This window comes from Piliocolobus tephrosceles, chromosome 13 (genome assembly GCF_002776525.5).
Source record: "Piliocolobus tephrosceles isolate RC106 chromosome 13, ASM277652v3, whole genome shotgun sequence".
Taxonomy (NCBI): Eukaryota; Metazoa; Chordata; class Mammalia; order Primates; family Cercopithecidae; genus Piliocolobus; species Piliocolobus tephrosceles.
In genome coordinates, this window is record NC_045446.1 from 46,843,919 (window position 1) to 46,859,643 (window position 15,725).

General features: G+C 48.0%; 1 protein-coding gene across 5 annotated transcripts in view; it reads left to right on the top strand.

Moving 5' to 3' along the window:
* ABCC8 (ATP binding cassette subfamily C member 8) overlaps nt 1–15,725 on the top strand; it is an 84,462-nt gene that overhangs the window by 6,126 nt on the left and 62,611 nt on the right. For 3 of the 5 annotated variants that reach the window (XM_023230878.3, XM_023230879.3, XM_023230880.2), the window contains exons 3-6: nt 481–602; nt 7,623–7,789; nt 9,413–9,655; nt 10,565–10,753. In XM_023230878.3, the coding sequence (XP_023086646.1) occupies nt 481–602; nt 7,623–7,789; nt 9,413–9,655; nt 10,565–10,753 (721 nt within the window). The remainder of the gene's footprint in view (nt 1–480; nt 603–7,622; nt 7,790–9,412; nt 9,656–10,564; nt 10,754–15,725) is intronic. The other 2 variants (XM_023230882.3, XM_023230883.3) reach the window with 1 other exon arrangement.

Here is a 15,725-nt window from a genome sequence, read left to right on the forward strand (position 1 = left end):
TGGGAGACTAAGAGTACCCACTTGATGGGGTTTAATGAAGATTAAGTGGGTTAATATATATCGCATGCTTAGAACAGTGCCTGGCACAGGGTAAATGTTCCATAAATATTGACTCTCATCAGTTTATCACAGCCCCTGGGGAGGGTGCCAATGCTGACTTATGCTGTTCATGTTAAATGGGACTGTCACTGGGTGAGCTGTGGCATACAGGCCCCTGCACTGCTCAAGAGATCCCAGCCACCCTTGTGCTTAGGGCTCAGCACACAGTAAGACCTCCAGATCAAATATCCAGCTCTACTCCATGTACTGGCAGCTCTGCCCAGCCTATACTCCAAATATGCCCATTAACTAAAGGGCCCTGCAGCCTATACAGTGATGCTATAAAGGTTCAGTGTTCGGCCTTCGGAATTCAAGGCCTGGACTGTTCTGTTGCAGTACTTAGAACATCCCCATCCTGTCTATTTCTCTCTCCCATCTCAGGGTGACTGAATCCCGCCACCTGCACCTGTACATGCCAGCCGGGATGGCGTTCATGGCTGCTGTCACCTCTGTGGTCTACTATCACAACATCGAGACTTCCAACTTCCCCAAGCTGCTAATTGGTAAGTGAGGTATAGGAGGAAGGGGCATTTCTTCAGATAATGTTTCATTCATTTCTTCAGATAATGTTTACTGAGGACTCACTATGTGCCAGGTACTGCTCTAGACAGTAGAGATTCGGAATAGAAGAAGAAAAAATATCTCTGTCTTCATGGAGCTTACGGTCTGGTGAAGGAGGACAGATGGGCAAATACAGTGAATAAACAAATAAACAAATAGGTGGTGGTGATGCTATGAAGAAAATCAAGCTGAGTAAGGGGTCGGGGCAAAGGCCATGTAGCTAGCTACACAGGATGGTCAGGGAAGGGCTTTGGTAAATGTGGGTGTGCAGGTATTTGGGGGAAAGTGTTCCCTGCAAGGGGAATGACAAGTGCAAAGGCCTCTGATAGGGATAGATTTGGCAAAGATGTCACTGTGGGCAAAGCTAAATGAGCAAGGGGAAGAGTGGGAGGTGAGGGCAGGCGCCAGGAGAGGAGCAAGGAAGAGTCACAGGCTCTGGGCCTGAGCACCTGGGTGAACTGTGGCATCAATAACTGATGTGGCAGAGGAGGGGAAGGTGGGCTGTGGTGGGATGAAGTTTTCTATTGGGGGCATATCGAGCTTGAGATGTCACAGAGACAGCCAACTCAAGTGTCAAGTTGGGCTTTCATGGGGAGGTCAGGCAGGGTAAGAGCTACACTTTCAGGAGGTGAGCCTTGTAGATGGCATCTAAAGGCTGAGCCTGGGGCCAGGTGCCCTGGCTCACACCTGTAATCCCAGCACTTTGGGAGGCTGAGGTAGGCAGATCACCTGAGGTCAGGACTTTGAGACCAGCCTGGCCAACATGAGAAACCCCCACCTCTACTAAAAATACAAAAATTAGCTTGGCGTGGTGGCACACACTGGTGGTCCCAGCTACTCAGGAGGCTGAGGCAGGTGAATCGCTTGAATCCAGGAGGCAGAGGTTGTAGTGAGCTGAGATTGCGCCACTGCAGTCCAGCCTGGATAACAGAGCAAGACTCCATCAAGAAAGAAAGAAAGAAGGAAAGAAAGAAAAGAAAGAAAAGAAGGAAAGAGAAGAGAAAAGAAAAGAAAAGAAAAGAAAAGAAAAAAGAAAGGGAGAAAGAAAGCTTGAGACTGGAAGAGGTCACCTGGGGAGAGAAGAGAAAGGCTCTGGGACCAGAACTTCAGGTTTGCTAACATTTAGAGAGACTCGGGAAGGAGTACCCACTTAGAGCTTCTGAAATGTTAAATACTGCAGGACTGGGGTCCCAGGCAGAAGCAACAGGATGATGGTTGATGTTTACTGAGCATGTGCTGTGGGGCAGGCTCCGTGCCATGTTCCTTATGTTCATTGTCCCACAGGCTAATTCCCCCAGCCTCCTTATTGGTATTGTTAATATCCCCATTTTCCAATGTGGACCCTGAAACTGAGAGGTTAAAAACAATAACGGCAAATACTCACTTTGTACTTATTGTATGCCAGGCCCCATCCTACCTATGTGATGTATATTAACTCATTTAATCCTTTCAACAACTCTATGAGGTAGGTACCTTTATTATTTTCCCTTTACGTATCAGAAAATTGAGGCTCAGCAGTTAAATAACTAGCACTAATCTAGCTCGTCAAGGGGCACAGCCGGGAATCTAGCATCTGTGCAATCTCCTAATCATTTCTGACACTGTGTGTCTAAGGGCCCACAGACTCTGTCCTTGGGGCAAAGGTATCAATCTGCAGGTCTGCCTCTGTATTGGGGTCCAGCCTGTGTGTCTAAGGCTGGGGCTGTACATCTGGCAGTTAGACTGTGTTCACACTGTGTCATTAAGTCAGACTGATTTTTAGGAATCACAGCATCGAATTGACATTTGGAGTCTGGCACGCTCTGTGCTAAGCCAGTGACATTGTTGTGTTCAGGGAGTACAGGGTGTTTCTTGCACTAATCACAGGTCTGCCTTTCTGTAGAAGGTGGGATCTGACCTCCATCAGGATTATCCAGGTGATCCCCCTACCCCTAACCCAGGGGCCCCCACGTGAGTATGAATGGGAGCTGGGGGAAGCAGGTTGAGAGGGGAGATGTTAAATACAGGCTTCAGAGAGCCACGCTGCTTCCATTTCTGAAGCAGCTCCTCGTCTGTAGAGAACTCTTCACTAACCGCCAGGGCCTGGCTGACCAGTGCCCTCTGGAAACACCCTGTGTGGACATCCGAGGAGTTCATTTTCTCATTCTCCAGTAAACACATAATGTTCTCTCTTTAAAGCACAAGCTGTCACCCATGGATGGATTTGTCCGTTTCTAAGGAACAAAGACTAACTCCCTCCTTTCCCCTTGTTGGAGTTATCTTCCCTTGAAAGGAGGCTCCACAGAGCCAGAAATTCTAGAACAGGGAAAAGTGGAGGGGACGCGCCTGTGAGCTGCAGGGACAGAGGGCAATGCGTATTGGGAGAATGGCTGGCCCTCCGAGGAGGCTGATGTCTGACCTGGGTATGGAGTCCCACAGAAAGGGGACCTGTGGTGCAACTTACATTTTTCCATGAAGGAACCATGATCCCGGAACCCAGATGAAGCCAAGGAAATGTTCTCTGAAAGTCATATTTGAGCTGAGAACTGAAGAAACTAACTGGAAGAAGGGAGGAAAGAGTGCTTCAGGTAGAGGGAACAGCATGTGCGAAGGCCCCAAGGCAGAAGGAACAAAACACATTAGAAAATTCAGAAGAGGCCGGGCGCGGTGGCTCAAGCCTGTAATCCCAGCACTTTGGGAGGCCGAGGCAGGCGGATCAGGAGGCCGAGGCAGGCGGATCACGAGGTCCGGAGATCGAGACCATCCTGGCAAACAGGCACAAACACCATTCTCCCGCCTAAAACTCCTGAATAGTAGCCGGGCGAGGTGGCGGGCGCCTGTAGTCCCAGCTACTCAGGAGGCTGAGGCAGGAGAATGGTGTGAACCCAGGAGGCAGAGCTTGCAGTGAGCTGAGGTCCGGCCACTGCACTCCAGCCTGGGCGATAGAGTGAGACTCCGTCTCAAAAAAAAAAAAAAAAGAAAAAAAAGAAAAATCAGAAGAAAAAGAGTGGCAGGGGTGCAAAGTGGAGGGGAGCTGGACTTTGGGTTTTGTTTGCTTGTGCCCAGGCTGGAGTGCAGTGGCACCACCTTGGGTCACTACAACCTCCACCTCCTAGGTTCAAGCAGATTCTCGTGCCTCAGCCTGCTGAGTAGCTGGGAATACAGGCATGCACCACTACACTTGGATAATTTTTTGTGTTTTTAGAAGAGTTGGGATTTTGCCCTGTTGACCAGGCTGGTCTTGATCTCCTGGCCTTAAATGATCAAGTCTCAACTTTCCGAAGTGTTGGCATTACTGCTGTGAGCCACCGCACCCAGCTGGAAGGTCACACCACAGATGTTGGCCTTTATCCCAACAGCAATGGGAAGTTTGTGTGTGTGTGTCTGTGTGGTGTAACATAAAATTTATCATCTTAACCATTTTTAAGTATAGTGTTTTGTGGCATTAAGTATATTCACAGCCAGGCACGGTGCCTCATGCCTGTAATCCCAGCACCTTGGGAGGCCAAGGCAGGTAGATTGCTTGAGCTCAGAAATTCGAGACCAGCCTGGCCAACGTGGCAAAACCCCATCTCTACAAAAAACATAAAAATTAGCTGGGCATGGCCATGTACACCTGTAGTCCTAGCTACTTGGGAGGCTGAGGTGGGAGGATCGTGGGAGGCTGAAGAGGGAGGATCACTTGAGACTGGGAAGTGGAGGCTACAATGAGCCAAGATTGTGCCATTGAACTCCAGCCAAGATTGTGCCACTGCAGCACACCAACATGGCACATGTATACATATGTAACAAACCTGCACGTTGTGCACATGTACTCTAGAACATAAAGTATAATAAAAAATGAAAAAAATATATATGCACCAATAAAAATTAGAAAAAAAAAAAGATTGTGCCACTGCACTTCAGCCTAGACAACAGAGTGAGACCCTGTCTCAAAAAAAGAAAAAAAAAAGAAGTATATTCACATTGCTGTGTAGCCATCACCACTATCCATCTCCAGAACTTTTTCATCTTCCCAAGTTGAAACTCTGTACCTATTAAACGATAACTTCCCACTTCTCCCTCCTTACAGCCCCTGGCAACCACCATTCTACCTTCTATCTATGAATTAGAGCACTCTAGGTACCTCATCTAAGCAGCATCATACACTATTTGTCTTTTTTTTTTTTTTGAGACAGCCTTGCTCTGTTGCCTAGATTAGAGTGCAGTGGTGTGATCTCAACTCACTGCAACGTCTGCTTCCCTGGTTCAAGCAATTCTCCTGCCTCAGCCTCCTGAGTAACTGGGATTACAGGCGCTCGCCACCATGCCTGGCTAATTTTTGTATTTTTAGTAGAGACTGGGTTTCACCATGTTGGCCAGGCTGGTCTTGAACTCCTGATCTTGTGATCCGCCCACCTCAGCCTCCCAAAGTGCTGGGATTATAGGTGTGAGCCACCATGCCCAGCCTATTTGTCTTTTTATGACTTGCTTATTTCACTGAGCATAATGTCTTCAAGGTTCATCAGTGTTGTAGCATGTATTGAAATTTTTTTTCCTTCCTTTTTAAGGCTAATATTCCACTGTATGGATATTCCGCTAATATTCCACTGTATGGATATACCACATTTTGTTTATCTATTCACCTGTCAGTGGGTTGCTTTCACCTCTTGACTCTTGTAAATAGCACTGCTATGAACATGGGTGCATTGAGGGGTTTTCAACATAATCATAATAATTGCTTTATGGAGACCAGCTTGGAGGAGAACAAGATGGGGAGGAAGTGGGGAAACCAATAAGAAGGCTCTCAGGGTGGAGCGGGAATCCAGAGGAGACATGATGATGCCTGGACTTAGGTGGTACACCACAGGGATGGAGAGAAGTAGATAGATTCAAGATATTTAGGAGGTGAAATAGACAGCATTTGTTAATGGGAGAGGTGTGGGGTAAGGGAGAAGATTGGAGGGAGAAGGAGGAGTAATGGGAGCTCACCAGCAGTCCCCATCTTATGCCTCTTTCCTTCCTTTTCCCTCTTCTGTCATCAGGCATTCAGCTTTTGCTGAGTGCTGCTATGTCTGGCAACAGGCTGAGCACTCAGCACTGCAGGACAGGACTGTGCAAAAAACCTCTGGGCCTAGTCCTGGGTCCACCGCTAATGCCCTGTGTGACCTTGCACAAGACATCCAAGTGCTCTGAGCCTCCGATTCCCCACCTGGGCAGGAAGAAGAAGAAGTCCCTGCCTAAGTCATAGGGTTGTAATGAAGAGCAAATCAGACCATGTCTGTTAAGTGTTAGGCACAAGACAGGCATGAGGCATGTTTTCAAGTCAGCTCTAGTAGGCAGCTCTCACTAAGGGCTAAAGGGCTTCTGAGGCCTGGGATAGAATCTGTCCAAGAGTGGAGTGGAGGCAGGGGGACAGCCTTCAGCTGTGGAATTCCTCGAGACCTAGAGACCAGCCTGAGCTGGGGGACATTATTCCAGTCCTGAGGCATGGGACCAGAAGGCAGACGCTTCTGCCCCCCATCCTAATGTCCTCATGCAGGGACCCAAGGTGGATGGCATTGATCCCCTGGGTGAGCTCAGCCCTGGGCACAGGGTGGGGCCCAACATCTCACCCTGTTTCCTAACCCCGAGCCAGGCAGGACAGATCCAGATTTGTCCCCAAGCGATGCTCTGGCTTTCACGCCCAGGCCCACATAGGGATAGAGGGCAGAGTGAAAGTCTGTCTCCCTCACTCAAGTCCTCTGGAGAGGGGCTCTGTGGCATGAGGCTGACCTTATCCGCATTTGGTCTAAGAGGGAGGAGGAAAGAGCTGCCAGTGCTAAAATCTCCCCCACCCTCAAAGGGGGACTTCACAGGTTATTGCTGGTTTTGGTTGTTGGACGCTGACAGTGATTTACTGGCAGATTGAAGTGGGCCTATGTGCGACAATTCAGGATAGAATCTACTGATAGCTTCTGAGGTTTACCTGCCCCAAGTCTTAAATCTAGAGATGATAAAAAAATAACAGCTAATGTCCAAAGAGCGTGTGAGGCTCACTGCACTAAATGCTTTCCATACGTTTCTCACAAGAACCTTCTAGGTAGCACTATTATGATTCCCACTTAATGGATGAGGAAACTAAGCTCTAGAGGGCAAAGTGACTAATCCAAGGTCACACAGCCATTATCTCACAGGCTCTGAGCCCAGGTGTATCTGGCTGCGGGGCCACCACCACTAACCCCTGTGTAACAGTGCCTCATGGAACTGTGGCTGGCTTTTTCCATGTCCCCCATGGCCCTGCTCCGTCATCCTGCTCTGTGGGCTCTGGACTGTGAGGACAGGGACCCAGGCTTTCACCCTCTCTCTGTCCCTAGCTGCCAGTGCACTTGGGCAAGGTCGCATCCTGTCTCTGGGCCTCAGTTTCCTCATCTGTAAAATGAAAGGCTGGATTGAATGACCTTTAAGATTTCTCTCACTTGGAAATTCTACAAGGAAGTCATTATAGCATGGAGCTTGCATGCATGGGCTCCAGCGTCAGGCCAGCCCAGCTCTACCAGTTAATGGGTGTGTGGCCTTGGATCAGTTATCTCATCTTTCTGAGCCTCATTTCCTTTGTCTGAGCAATTGGGGGTGACGGCAGTGCACTTTCTTTGAAAAGTGATGGTGAGGAATAAATGAGCCCTTGTATTTAAAGTGCTTATTTGGCACAGTGCCTGTAACTTAGTTAAATTCAAGAAATAAATTTCTTATTCTTCCCATGATCACTTCTTGTTAAGGGACATTTGTCTGACCAGTTTGATTTATGAGATTATTGGTGTTTTTCATGAATGTTAAGACGAATGTGCGTCATCTTAGAGTCACACACTCTGATATATTCACATGTGCACATCCCTTTACTTGGAAGTGTACACACCCGGGCATGCTCATTCTGTCTCCTTCTCTGCCACATACTTGCACATATTACATGAGTGTACACACATGATGCACACACGTCTCCATGATCTTCCATCTCTCCTCGGCAGCCTTGCTGGTGTATTGGACCCTGGCCTTCATCACCAAGACCATCAAGTTTGTCAAGTTCTTGGACCACGCCATCGGCTTCTCGCAGCTCCGCTTCTGCCTCACAGGGCTGCTGGTGATCCTCTATGGGATGCTGCTCCTCGTGGAGGTCAATGTCATCAGGGTGAGGGTAAGCAGGCCACTGAGGATGCACCTGGGCCAGGGCAGGGTGGGGAGCAGAGGCTGTGGCCTCTGTCCTGCCCTGGGTTCGGCCCCCCAGCCTGCTTCTCAGCCAAGCTGAGAAGGGGTCAACTTGTTTTACCTACCCCTGTAAAGGGGAGTGGGGCCATGGCGGGGGAAGTTTCAGGAGAGACACTGCATCTGGCCCACGTGCGCTCTACCCCAGGCTCCCAGAGGGAGAGGGGGTGACCGGTGTGTTTGCTGAGGTTGGTGGATGACTTTCCATAGAGAGGGTAGATAAGCATCAGGCACTGGCCTCTCCTTTCTTTCTTCGGTGGTGGGGGACTTGTCTTTGCTTTAATGTATTCATATCGTCACACGCACACATGAATGAGTGTTTTGTTTTCCTTTCTGTTTGCTCCCGCCTCCCTCTCTTTCCCACCCCAGACTCCAACCTTCCCCTTCCCCTGCCCCTACCTCCCCAGGTAGCCCAGACTAATGAACTCATTTGTCTTTCCCATGCTTTGTTTTTATTAGTATAAAACCATATGTGTCTATCTAAATAAATATCTATTCAGGTTTTTTTCCTCTCAACACAAGTGAATATGTAGGTTTCCCCCTCAGTATTTATCTTATAAGAATGGGATCGTATTATGCACTGTTTTCTGCACTGTGCTTTTCTCACCCAACAAATATCTCTTGGGACTCCCTCCAAGCCATCTGATATGGCTAATTCTATTTTCTTAATGGCTGCATAATTTTCCATCGTAGGGATGAGCCATAATATATTCAGCTATTTCTCTATGGATGGGCGTTCACTTTGTTGCCAAGTTCTTGCCTTCATGAATAATGGTGTATCGAGCATACTTATATTTATGTATTGCTGCTTTTATTTCTATGGGAGAGAGTCCAAGGAATGGCGTTGCTGGGTCAAAGGGTCTGTGTATTTTAAATTTTGATCAGTGTTACATATTGCCCTCCAGAAAGATTGTCATCTGCCAGCAATAAGTGAGAAAACCCTTTCCCTGCCTTCCATCCAGCAGTGAGGGCTATGGCCCTTTCAAACTTGGACTGCTTGCATTTCTCTGACTCTTCTGTTTTTAGTTGGTGATCTGAAGGGCACAAGGCTCCTTGTGTGTCCCCCCACCCTCCAGTGACCCTCACAGGAACCCTGTGATGCAAGCACCATCCCCTTTATAGATGAGGAAACCTTTTAGATGAGGCTTGTCCAAAAACACCTTGCTGGTAAGTGGAGAAGCCAGGATTCGAAACCAGGTCTACATGACTTGGAGGTCTGTGAACTGTATATGAAACATGGTGGTATCTTAGATCTGTGGAGAAGATAGTACGTGAGAGATTCCTGCTCCTCCCCAGCCCAACCTAAGCCCAACCCAGCCTAGCCATGGGGGATTCAAAGTCAACCTCAGTGAGCAGTTACAAAGTCAGGAGGCTCTAACATTGGTGGCCAGAAAGTGTTGGGGAATCCTTTTCCTGGTAATAATTACAGGTGAAAGATGGCCCCATCTGTTAGAGATCAAGTGTGGAATATCATAACCCAGATCCTTGCTGGGGCAAGGTAGGGAGTGGTGAGAAGTTGCATTTACCCATCCCCCATGGCCCATGTGCCCCACAGAGATACGTCTTCTTCAAGACACCGAGGGAGGTGAAGCCGCCTGAAGACCTGCAGGACCTGGGGGTGCGCTTCCTGCAGCCCTTCGTGAATCTACTGTCCAAAGGTACCTACTGGTGGATGAACACCTTCATCAAGACTGCCCACAAGAAGCCCATCGACTTGCGAGCCATTGGGAAGCTGCCCATCGCCATGAGGGCCCTCACCAACTACCAGCGGCTCCGCGAGGCCTTTGACGCCCAGGTGGTCAGTGGGGGCACAGCCATACCATCTATTCCTTGCCTTCTGGTTTAGGGTCACAGAGAGGGACCTCAAAGGGCATTAGGTCAAAATCGTGGTGGGACAAGCGGGGAAACTGAGGCTGGTGAGGGGAAGAAGCTTGCCTTAAGTCACACAGTGAACCAGGGACAGGTGCAGGGCTGAAGAGTCATAGGACAGGCACAGTTGGAATGGCCCTTACCGTTTAGGTCATCTAGTCCAATGTCCTCATCCAGATGGGGAAACTGAGGCTCTGAGAAGGGAAGTGACCCCACTGTACTCTCATGCCCCTGTGCTCTTTCCTCTGGAGCTTACTGACTATAAAGGTTGGAATGTTCACTTGATTTGGAGAGCAGTGGTATTAGTGGTCTGATCCTTATGGTAACTCTATGAATTGAGCCAGGCAGGAATCTCCCCATGTCGCTGAGGAGCCAGTTGAGGCCCTGAGAAAGGCTGAGACCTGCCCAGAGCTGGCCCACAGCTAGCAGGCAGCAGAGCCAGTCTCCTGACTCCCAGTCCAGTGCTCCTTCACTGCCTCTGTCCTCGCACCAGGGCAGTTGCTGAGGCAGACACAGTGGCAGGTGGTAATGAATGAGTGTGCCACATGGCCACTTCCTCATTCCAATGCTGTGCTCATCACATAGTCCCTGACCAGCTGTGTGACCTCGAGCAATCATCTGGCCTCAGTTTGCCCGTCTAGACCATGTTGGCATTGATAGGACCCTCCCAATTGTGCACTTGCTGATTCCATGATCTCTTCCTGGAGTTCACCTGCTTGCAGAGGATGTGGCCACTGGGTTTCCCCAGGCAACAGGAGCTAGGGGCATCCTGGGAGGCTAGGCCCAGCCCTGAATGAACCCTCAGCCACCCTGACCTGGCCATGGTCTCTCTGGGCAGAGGAAGGACGTGCAGGGCACTCAGGGTGCCCGGGCCATCTGGCAGGCACTCAGCCATGCCTTCGGGAGGCGCCTGGTCCTCAGCAGCACTTTCCGCATCTTGGCCGACCTGCTGGGCTTCGCCGGGCCACTGTGCATCTTTGGGATCGTGGACCACCTTGGGAAGGAAAACGACGTCTTCCAGCCCAAGGTAGGCAGCCCCAGCAGTAGGGTAAGGCACCCTCTAGATGGTTTTCAGTTGTTTCTGAGAGTGCAACAGGCCAATGCGTGTGAGCCATGGCCACGCTGGAGTGGCTCCTCACACATGCGCAAAGCCTATAGCAGTATCCCCACCACAAAATACTCTGCATCTGGTCAACAGAAATGCCGGGGGCGAGCCTGTGCCCCAAGGGTGTCCTACTCTCCTCTCACCATCACTACCATAATACCTCTCCCGGTAGTCAGGTCAGTCCGAAAACTGCAGGAGGTGCTTTTGTTTGTCCAGTGTCTAGAGCTTCTGTGGCTTGGATTTGCTGGCTTTCAGTTTATGTCATCTTAGTAAACTTTAAAAATTTTGAACATCTGTCTTCTTCAGTCCTGTAAATGCTGGCACTTGAGCTTCTGCAGGGGCATCTTGGGAGCTGCTGTCAGAGGAGAGAGAAGTGGGAAACCCTCATGAGTGGAGTTTTGTCTCTCCCCACTCCAAATTTCATTCAAAGCTGCCCGAGTTTTATTAATATGTTGGACTTTTCTATTAAAATTTCTTTTTAAATAAAAGTTTCCATGGCTTAAAAACACTGGAAACTTGTTAGACTTGATTATATCCAATGGCCTTTGCAGTTGTAAAGATTCTACAAACTGAAATTTGTTGGAGCTAGAAAACCCTTCCTGGGGGTTATTTTCCCTGCGTGGGGCCATAGCATCCACTTCGGGGGCTGGGGAGACTGTGTTCTATAGTCTGTTTCTTTGCAGCCGTTTAGGTTTAAATGCCACAAAATGAAAAACTTTTTACCCCTAATAAGTTTCAGAGTTTTAGTTTCCAAGTGAGGATGCCTTTATAACATTTTAACCACAGACAGTCTGAAAATAATGCAGAGAATTGGGAATTAGGGTTTTTAATAATTTATGACTCCCTGTGCGTAACATTTGTTCATCTCATGAGCTCTAAAATCGCAGCTAGCAGTTAATCCTCAGGAGGTTTATGTTCATTTTTCTGGAGATATAATTAGTCAGCTGAACAGTGTTGGCCACAGATATGAGATATGTCGAATCTGATTTATGCAGCAAACGTTTATTGAACACTGCTGTGTGCCAGACCTGGGTTGGGCTGTGGGAATATGAAAGCAATAGTTATGACGAGGATGATTAACAATATTAACAGCCACTTATTGACCACATAATACATACCTGGCTAGGTGCACAAGTTATCCATATGTGATTTAATCCCTAAAACTACCCTTTGGTGTGAGTATATTTTGCAACAGCTTTACTGTGATATACCTCAAATATTGTACAGTTTATGAGATGATAGGTATTCTTATCCACATTTTACAGATGAGAAAGTTGAGACTCAGAAAGGTTAAGTAACTTTCCCCAGCATCTCTCAGCTAGTTAGTAAGAGAGGCAGAATTTGAATATAACACTCTTTCACTCCACAGTCTGGGCATTTACAACCAGGAAGCTAAATTTACTATTATTATCAAGCCATCACCTCAGGCTCCAAGGATTATGAAACCCAATGGTGAGGAGAGAAATCGAAATAAATTACTTCTATGCTACGTGTTACATATGACTCTTAGGAGGTATATTCAGGGAATTGTGGGAAAAGAGAGTGATTAACTTATCCAGTGGTCATGAACAGCTTCATAGAGGAGGGAATGTTTGACTGGGGTCTTGACGGATGAGTAGCAATTTGCCAGGCTGCCATGGGAAGATTTCTTGCTCAATCAAGAATGCAAGGACCACTTTTGCTTACTTAAACTTTGATAGTTTTTGAAGCCATCTCTGGCTTTTTGAGCCTCTCTACTTTATCTGGCCCATAAAAGGGAGGGGAAGTGACTGCTTCTCTTGTCTACATGAGTGTCACCTTCAACGCTAGCCTGACCATAGGCTACCCCAAAATACCCTCCATTGGCAACCCTGAAGCAGCATGGAGCCAGTTGTTAATATTAGGGGGAAATGACTCAAGCCAGAGCCCTTATCAGAGTGTCCACGCCACTCTCTTCTTCCTGTGTTTCCCAAAACCCTTCTGGGATTCTGCTAAGGAGAGAACTCTGAGGCAGGATGTGCCAAAGAGATGGTGAGAACACTTAGAACTTTAGTTCGTCTGAACTTTTATCATTGCCATTTTTTTCTCTTTGTTTATACACAAACCCTGGGGTTTACTACCCTCTCATTGGAATGCTCTTGTCCCAGTTACTGAGCACACAAATCCCGGAGACAGATGGCCCTGCCTCAGTGGCAGTGGGCCTTATCAGATTTAATATTTGTTCCCTGCAGCCCAAACACAATCAGCAAATTTCCGACACAGAAACGAGAGTTGAAAGTAAATATAGTCTCCAGTGTCCACAACAAAGAACTCTCCATCATGTGGTTGCCTGGGATGTGGCTTAATTCTCATTTGGGCTTCTGAGCTCAGAGAAAATGGGGGAAAGGAATCATTTACTGAGATCATTTGGTTCATCTCCCAGCCCCCAAGCCATTCTAATCCAGAGAGAACTGAGTGCTATTCTGGTCTTTATGAATGACAAAGAAGGAAGCTCCCTAGCTACATGTTGCAATGTTTCACGATCTGGGAGAGGAAGCCCTTTTTTCTGCCCAGCCTTAATCCATCCTGCAGCAGTTGGCACAGCGGGGCACCTATGGTTTATTCATCATTACTCTTCCTTCCTAAGATTCTCAGAGTTGGCAAGAAACATATCATCCTTGGTATCCACAAGGACAAACATTTCTGATGTCCTCTTTAGTTACTGAAAGTGTCTGTGACTTGCCAAATCTTTGATGCTCCTGTCACCCCACTGCCACTCCCCAGGGAAAGCTGGGACCCAGTTTGGGCTCTGCCTATGATCTATAACTCTTTCCCACCTCCTCCTCTCCAGCCCAACCCCTACTCCCAATCTGTCACCTGCCATGGATGCCACAGATCTGTCTGGAGGGCAAGAGAATGGGATTCATAATGAGCTGCTGGTGTCTGAAACCTGCCAGCACTGCCCTGGGCTATCAGCTGAGCCAAAGGAAGAAGGAACAGTCTGGGTTGGATCGAAGGGCTAAAGCTTCAAACAGCCTTTAAATCTCAGTAGGAAAACGTGTAGGTTTGGTAATGTGTGTGTGTTTCTGAATGAGTTCCCCTAAGAAACTGCTTATGGTTCTGTATGTGTATTCTGTTTGTCCCTATGTCTTTTGGTGTGTCTTTCTGCGTGTGTGTGTGCGTATGTGTGCCCCTGTTTGGATGGCCGTATTTGTGGCTATCATTATGAGTGACTTAATGAGTGTGTATGCCTTGGTGTTTCTGTGACTTTGTGGTTTTAGTGTGTGGGCTGGCCTCTTCATAACCACGTCCATGCAACTGGTCTGGCCTGGAGTACCTGCCTTCAATTCACTAGCTCCTTCTTAGCCACCAAGACTCTGCTCAAATGTCATCTGCCAGGAAAATTTCACCTGGTTGAATTAGATGCCCCTTCTCTGTGCTCACACAACATCCTATCAAAGTGCTCTGTCTCTTTCCCTGACTTGATCCTCTGTCCCCCATTATCTGACCTCTGTGTGCCCAGCACTCAGCCCCCTCCCTGCCTGACACCCAGGAGATGCATGGAAAATGGTTCTGCAATGAAGGAATAATGCAGCAGTTACTATACATCGAGTGCTTACACTTACTGTTTTTCCTGTGCACTGTTGCATTGACTTCTCATAACAACTCTCTGAAGTCCCTTCGTAGCCTCATCTTACAGATGAGGAAATTGAAGCTAAGAGAGGTTGAGGAACTTACCTAAGGACACAGTGGCTAATATATTATGAGTCAGGACCTCTAAGTCCAGGCTCTTAACCACCATGTCAAACAGTCTTGGATGAATGTGTAGGTGTGTTGGTCTCTGGGTGGCCAAAGATAATTTTATTCTTTACCCAGGGCCTCCCAGGGCTGGGACCTATGGACAACTCACCTTTTGGCACCTGCCAAAATAAGACGCAAGAGCCCAAGTGATCCTCTCTCCTTTAAGCACCAGAGAACATGTGAAGGGGACCTTTCCAATCACACCTCCGGCCTGGCAGAGACAATGGGGGTCCAAACTGTAGAGTTGGGAGTGCTGGGTTCTAGTCCTACCTCTGCAGCTAACTCTCTTTATCCTCCTCAGCAGTCACATTTTGCAAGCCTCAACTACAAAATATGTAATAACTTCTGTAGAAAGTACATGGGGGCATGAAGATCATTGGCTTGATTACTTTTAAAAAATGTATATTGAGGACTACTGGGGAAATCCCTGGAAACAAACACAATTCTTCCCTGAGAGCTTGTGAAAGTGCAAGACTAGGGCCTATGATTTTCCAAAGCATTTTCTTCCACCGAGTGTCAGGTTGTAGGTCCTTAGTCTTTTCTCTCTTGCCTTGGTACCTGCAGGGTGCTGGCCAGTGCTATCATACCCAGGACCCTCTTCTAGGTAGACTCCACCAGGGCCTGCCTTCCTTGGGCAGCACGGCAGGCCTCTTGGCTAGTCTAGTACCCACTAATTTTTTTTTTTTTCTTTTTTGTTTGGTGGAGGGTGGAGTCTCACTCTGTCTCCCAGGCTGGAGTGCACTGGCGCAATCTCAGCTCACTGCAACCTCTGCCTCCTGGGTTCAAGCGATTCTCCTGGCCCAGCCTCCCGAGTAGTTGGGATTACAGGCATGCATCACCATTCCCGGCTATTTTTTTGTATTTTTAGTAGAAACATGGTTTCAGCATGTTGGCCAGGCTGGTCTCAAACTCCCAACCTCAGGTGATCCGCCTACCTCAGCCTCCCAAAGTACTGGGATTACAGGCATGACCCACACGCCTAGCCAGGTACCCACTTCTTAACTGAAACTTAGCTATTCCAGTTTCCATCCCTTTTAAACCAACTCTTTGAAGAGCAATCTAATAATGACCCAATGACTTATAGCTGCAGTGAGATTTTTATTTTAACAGGTCACAAAATTCTCAATCTACAAAA